This window comes from Nanorana parkeri, unplaced genomic scaffold (assembly GCF_000935625.1).
Source record: "Nanorana parkeri isolate BGI_ZX_2015 unplaced genomic scaffold, ASM93562v1 scaffold21, whole genome shotgun sequence".
Classification (NCBI taxonomy): Eukaryota; Metazoa; Chordata; class Amphibia; order Anura; family Dicroglossidae; genus Nanorana; species Nanorana parkeri.
The window spans coordinates 3,237,833-3,245,010 of NW_017306289.1; the positions used below are offsets into that span (position 1 = coordinate 3,237,833).

At 40.9% G+C, this 7,178-nt stretch overlaps 1 protein-coding gene across 1 annotated transcript in view; it reads right to left on the reverse strand.

Annotated features, from left to right (window-relative positions):
* Window positions 1-7,178, reverse strand: part of RASA3 (RAS p21 protein activator 3) — a 187,907-nt gene that overhangs the window by 93,543 nt on the left and 87,186 nt on the right. The window contains exon 3 of the mRNA XM_018563032.1: window positions 6,203-6,306. Coding sequence (XP_018418534.1) covers window positions 6,203-6,306 — 104 coding nt within the window. The remainder of the gene's footprint in view (window positions 1-6,202; window positions 6,307-7,178) is intronic.

Here is a 7,178-nt window from a genome sequence, read left to right on the forward strand (position 1 = left end):
AGGCATAAGAAGCTAAATTACCGTACTCCTCGCTTCTGTAGGCTCTCTCCATTCATGTAACCAGTCTGCAGTAGCCTACTCTAAGGCACAGTTACACAATTGCCTCCTCTAAATACAATGCTGGGTTAATAGCCTGGCAGTGTATCTGATAAAGCTAAAGGACCGTCTACATCCCAGAGCTTCATGGAAAAGGAGAGAGCGCTGGAAAGGGGGAGGTAAGGTAAATAATATCTCTTCTTTTACCCCCCAGACCTAACAAGCATTAAACCCTTGCAGTGTGGGACTTCCACTGTAGGGTTTTTTTGTCTTGCGCTGGAGTTGGCTTTAAAACACAACTCCACAGAAACAGTGATTCACACATTTATGCCATACTTTACAGTCAGCATAGGACACAGGAAGCTACAAACCTGAAACAGGAAATATTAGTGTCACCCACCTGGCTAGGCAGTAAGGCAGACGTGTAGAAAATAAAAGACAACATATATTTCCTATATTTTCAGCTTTTCAACTGGAGTTTCTCTTAAAGTAAACCTGCACTTTGCCCATGCAGGGAAAAAGCAACAGGTTTACTTTATGACTAACCATCACCACTTCCCCAAATATGCTTACGTTCTTTTGGCTCCTCAGGGGCTCTATTTGGCTCCCTGAAGTAATGAGGGATACCTTGTACTTCTGATTATGGGAAGCATGGGACTCATGACAGAGTAGCCAATCTCTAGGCATCAGCACTGCCATATGGCCAAAGGAATGGTGGGGGAGCAAAAGGAAAGGTGAGTATAAGCAAGGCGGGTAGTGGGGATTTAAGTTAACCTCTCACTTTGCCTTAAAAAGGTAAAAAGACAGGTTCACTTTAAGGTGGGGACTAGGGATGCACGGATATATCGGCCGCCAAAACATATCGGCCGAAAATTGCACTTTTGGCTACATGCTGAAAGTGCCATTTTTCTGCCGATACATCGGCGCATCCCTGCTTTCTTTCCTCCCTGCTGGGCGCTGCTCTGTGTCCCAGCGGGCAGGAGAGAAAGTGTGACAGCCGGCCGAGCGCTGCGGGAGGAGAGCACTGTGAGAGCGGCCGGTGTCTCTCCTCCCACACCGCTCAACCTCCTATCACAGTCCGGCAGAGCGGTGTGTGGGCGGAGACAGCCCACGCTGCCACAGGAGGCTGAGCTCTCCTACCTGCACCGCTCGCTCAGCCTCCTGTGACAGCGTTCAGAGAGGAGAGCGGTACAAACACTCAGTGATCGCTGAGTGTTTGTACATAATTGAGGGAATAGCATATTAACTATATCCTCAATTATGAATGAATGGGAAGTGATTTACATCACTTCCCATTCATTCATAATTGTGATTATAGTAAGCACACACTGTTCTCAAGTTATGAATGAACAGGAACACTCAGTATAGAGGATAACAGGGGATACAGAAAAAGAGATAAAGGACTTTATGTCCTCAATCTCTTTTTCTATTTTAAAAGGGAAATATCAGGGGTCTGTTTAGATCCCCAATATTTCCCCAAAGCCCCTAAAAGTAAAGTAAAAAATAAAAAATATAAAAAAAATTAAAATAAAAAACATTTTCGGTTTCGGCCTGACAATTTTTTTAATTTCGGTTTTGAATTTTCCATTCCGGTGCACTTCTAGTGGGGACTACACCAGAAATGTATTAATTACCGCTTATTTACATGCATTAATATATGTTGAGCTTAAAGGAGAACTATGAGGTGAGTGCTTTTCACAGTTCTAGCCGACCTGTGACAATGAGACTGTCACAGGTCGGCTCAGTAGATCCCGAAGTGAGCGAACACATATTTAATGCGTAAATACGGACCTCTCCCTGTGAAAATACTAGATCCCTGGCTGCTCTGCTAATCTAGTGGCTGCAGTACTTTCTAGGTCTATGTGTCCGGTCAAATATGCAGATTAGGCGTTATGACTTCACCCTGACTTTCCTGATCTTCACGCTTGCTCGAGGAGGCCAGGCAGCTAGAATTTCAGAAGGAGGTCAGCAATGGTAGCCTTTGTGTTTTCCTTGCCACAGAACTTCACTGAGTGGACTTGGATGGCACATCTGTAGCATACACCTTTTAGATTGTAAACTCTCACGGGGCAAGGCCCTCCTAACCATCTTCCTTTGAATTGTATTGTAACTGTAATGTATTCCTGTATTGTAAAGTGCTGCACAAACTGTGGGCCCTATTTAAATCCTGTATAATAATAATAATAATACACACTGCAAAAAAAGCATTGGCATGAAAGGTTTTACTGATTTGAAAATTTACCAAATGTGAACAAACTCTTAGCCGCATTTGAATAAAATATAATAATTTAATGATACAAACAGGAGATGATGGTCAGCTTACATCTGCAATAATCTGCTCTAATGAATAACAGAGAGAACATGAAAAGGGATACACGAGGTCAAACAATGTTTTAGTAGCATTACTTGTAACTGACATATTTTATAAAACAGAAAATATGGCATAAAATATGGCCATGAATTAAAATTATCTGGCTATGTAGGAAAATTAGCATGTTTATTTACCATTAAATATTGGATAATAATACCCAAGGAAAAGATTTGGGTCATGGCCATTCTTTACCATTTAGTTATGTGACAGTGAAGCAATTAAGCCACAATCTATGAATGGGCTGACCACTGAAGACTTCCTAGCTGAATGTCATATAAAAAGATTTTTAGGGCCTTGTCTACCCTTACAGTATGTGTTGGAATGGAGGGATTACCAAGAGAAACCTGAACTAACTCGTACATTCCACTGTGCAGTCGGGGCTCTCCTTACTTCCACTTCTCATGATGTGGCTGGCTGAACTAAAAAAAGCTCTGCCTTAAATGAAAATAACAGCCTTTTATTTTGGTTGTCCATTAATATAGCATTTGCAATGGCTGGTAGAGGCAAGGTTATTTTTTGAAAGGATAACATGAGTTATTGTTTTTTTTTAGCATAAAATATTCTAAAAGCTGAACTTTAGGCAGATATAACATACACAAATAATTGCAGCTCTGTATTTACTATTATATCATATGCATTTTTTTTCAATGCATGCAGTGTAGGTACCTAAATGTGACCTGGTATTAGCTTTTGCAGTCTCAGGACTGCAAAGTTGAGAACGGGAGAGTGTTAAGCAGCACAAAAAGACTGGTGGATACAGGTTGTTTAAATCACCCACCATGTTATATGTTTTATGGAATCCAGCGTTAGGATTAAGTGTTAGTGTCAAGGGTTAAATTTCAGCTTTAGGTTTGAGGTTACGTTTCATTGTTTAGGGATTGGGTTAATGCTTGTGGCATAATTTTAGGGGGAACCTAAGTGTTAAGGTTACCTGTATCAGTTTCCAGTCCCCCAATTCTGTTTGGGCAAGGCTGTGGCCCTTCTTGGTACTGTTGATGTTTACCCATTCCCTTTCCCCTCCTACACATACCTAATGGGCAGTGAAGAAGCCTGTCAAAGTTAAGGGCCAATAGAAATGTATGAGGGTGGGAGGATCTAGTAGAAGCTTTGCCCAATCAGAGTGGTTGAAGGGATAGAAAGCGGCTGTATTTATTTATTTAATTTTTTCAAATTTAGTGTAAAGGTAACCATAGGTCTAAGAGACAGCTGCTAAATGAGGCTTAATGGTCCAGAGCCAGGTTTGGGCACTAAAAGAAACCTACTGCCAAACCTGTATAAAGCTGGGTACGCACAGTCATTTTTTTCATGTTCAGGTTTGCAGCTGGTTGCCGCTATTTTCTAGTATGTCCCTTTAGTAAACGTCGTCCTAATGAGCAACGTCTGATAAGGCGATTGGGCCAAACGTGTACCACATTCAGATGATTTCTGCTGAATCGGTCGAAATTTGCTCTGTGCGTACCCAGCAGTAGTCTGCATTTTCCTACAAGAGGTGAGAACACCAGCAATTTATTCCAACCTATACTTCTTCATAGTTCTAATGGATTTGCTTCTACCCTATTCTCACCAGCAGCAATCACCCAAATCTAAGATATCACATGGCTGGCACTGGATTTTCCTACATGTCATAAAACATGTAAAATGACCGTAAAATGCCCATGCAGCAGGGCGGGTGGAGCAGCTACAATGGATGCCACCGTCAAAAACGTACAAAATAAGAAAGTCACCGGCACTCTTAAGTATTCCAAGTGAAAACACCTCTAGCAACGTTTCGGGACCATGCAGCCCCTACTCAGGCAAACAGAGATGCGGTCCCGAAACGTTGCTAGAGGTGTTTTCACTTGGGTCAATAAACTTATTGACTTGAATACTTGTGCCGGCGACTTTATTATTTTGTACGTTTTTGACGGAGGCATCCGTTGTTGCTGCTGCACCCGCCGTGCCGCATGGACATTTTACGCTCAGGAGTGCAATGGGATACTTGGACTTTTGATCTTTACTGAGACATTCACTGCATTTCTAGATAAAAGCAACAAATATAAAAACAATTTTCATTACTCTTATAGTTATACCTCTGAAATGGCCTAGCAGTGCAAAATTACATCGAGATGGATGTGCTGTTCCGTAAATTACTTTTATCCAAAAGCTCTTTAAAGAGCAGATAAACCGGGATTAAAGCAGATTGCATTTCCCATGTAAATGCCATTATACAGAGCAAAGCTTTCTCTGAGATTTTGAAGGCTGTAAATACCCATAATCCACAAAACAAGCAGTAAAATAGGAAATTGTAGGAGAAGAACACAATAAAGCACTTGGTACTTTCTGTACATGTTAATTACAACTCAAAATGAAAGCAGCCCAGAGCCTAAGATATTTTCAGATCTTAAAGAAAAAAAATGTGCTGAAGGAAATACATGGGATGCAGATGACAACCTCTCCTTCTAAAGGCTGCCATGCTATCTGTGGATTCAGTACTTTCTGAGTCTGAAGTAACAATAAATTATACAATAATATATACTGTATATCATGATATCTAATACTATCCATTCATTTAAAGCCTAACTCTGGCCTTGGGACCCCCCTACTTATTGGAAGACCCATAAAATATTTTTTATACTTACCTTGATTCCAGGCATCTTCTGTAGGGTGATATCACAGGTTTTCACCCTCTTCTTCCGAGACGGATTGCAAATTTTGCAGAGAGTAGATGTCGCATAATAGTGCAGCTGTCTGCAACATTCTTCTGTGAGGTCAAGGCAGAGGCAGATCTATAATGCCCTAGCCTCACAGGAAGTGGGTTGAATGATATTGGGTATCATTCAACCCGAAAGAGGATGGGTGCTGGATTGGCGCAGGTGAGTACTGCAGCTGGAGTTGCTTATTTATACTTATTAGCTCCTGCATCTGGATTCTTTGTTTTTTTGCCCAAGCAGGAGGTTAAAACAGTTGTATGAGATGTATTGAATCACTCCAATACTTGAGCTAAAACCAAACAGTGATGATCTGCAAATGTATAAAAGAGGCTCGGAACTGAAGCTCCTGTTATTGTTCTGTGGATGAAAACTCTGACCACCAGGCATTTCCCTAACTTTGGAGGGATTTCCTCTCACTTCCTGTTGTGGCTATTGGACCAGAAATGAACAGAAATATCCCCAATAGGATACAAATGGCAAAAAAAAAGCTGACCCTCCCTTACGCTATCCGAAAATAAAAAAATAAGTTGCCTTAACACTAAACAGGAAATGCCTAACGTTACTGGTGTGTGGTAATGCAGTGGCGTCACATAGGGGGTGCGGCCCGCACCCAGGTGACACCATTGGAGGAGTCACACCAACATGACTGTCATTTTGGTGTCACCCCCTCTAAAAGGTCGGGCACACGGTTTGGGACCAAGAGCCCGACAGTGAAAGGGAGAGAGGAGGGGGCATACCTCATCCCGCCGGGTGAACGTCCCCTCCTCTCTCTGCAGGCGTCCATCACCAAGCATGTGTGATGACGTCACAGCGGGGTGTCACCCGGTCTCTACTTCGGGTGACATCCGGCCTCGGGACGCCCATGGTAATGCACAGCAGCGGAACAGGTAGTTGTGTAATAAAGTAACAAAAAAATGTAAGCCTGAAGTAAATGTGAAAATTATATCAACAATAGTTTAAGGTAAATGCTGCAATAATAACGCAAACAGAATGCAAACTATGCCCTCACTGAAAATGCACTGCACATTCTCTCCAAGCAGGCAATTCACTATTTCCAAAATGCAGCACAGATTTGTGATCCAAAACAATTTATTATGACTCATACCCATGATGGAATCCCTGCGGAAAACATCTCTGTCAAAAATGTAGAAGGATAGGTGTCTGAAGTTTCGTGGAATTTCACAATAAAAGTCTTCTCCGTAGAAAGGGCTGTAGGGAGGGAAAAATTTCAGATTAGTGAAATAAATATTCATGCTTATTTATGTATAATACTTACAGTAAATTAAAATATAAACATTTACATGTTTTACATCCATTTGTCTACATAGGATCAAACATAATTAAACAAGATCGTGAAGACCAAAATGTCAATACTTGTGCATCATAAACAGCTACAATTTGTTATTGTACGACAGGGATAAGGTGACATCTCTCAAACTCAGATGAGTTAGAAGGGAGGAGATCATCAATACAAAAGACACTAGGAAAATATATATTTTTAGCATTAAACAACATTACTTATTCCATCACACCTATAGAAAAAACAGACTCATTTGCCAGCTCACACTAGTAAAATCTGACTTATTTGCAAGCTTTGCACTCATTGCAAAATCAGACTCATTTGTGAGATCACACTTATAGTAAAAATCAAACCTATGTTTGAGCTATCCTGTGCAATCAGACTGGTCTGATTAGGAACATGAAGCACCAAAGAGAAAACTCCTATTTCTTTTTTTCTAAATTAATAGACAGCTTTAGTCTGTCCTCAATAAAAGACAAATACCACTCAAAGCACAAACCACTGCATGCACTTAATGGCATACAAGGCCATAAAAAGTAGCACATGGAGAAATCCACAGCTGTAGTTTAGAGATCTGGTGTTGTTAGCAGACATAAGGAAATATTTTGCAACCTCCCAATGATAACCTGTGACCCAGTGGATCAGTCATTGAAACAATACTGAAAGTTACATCTAAACTGACATCATAATACACCAATGCAATTACAGAAATAAAACAACGCTCTTCTTGAGAAAAAAGAAAATACTATCCCCCATTGCTGTAACAAAAAAAACCCTCCCC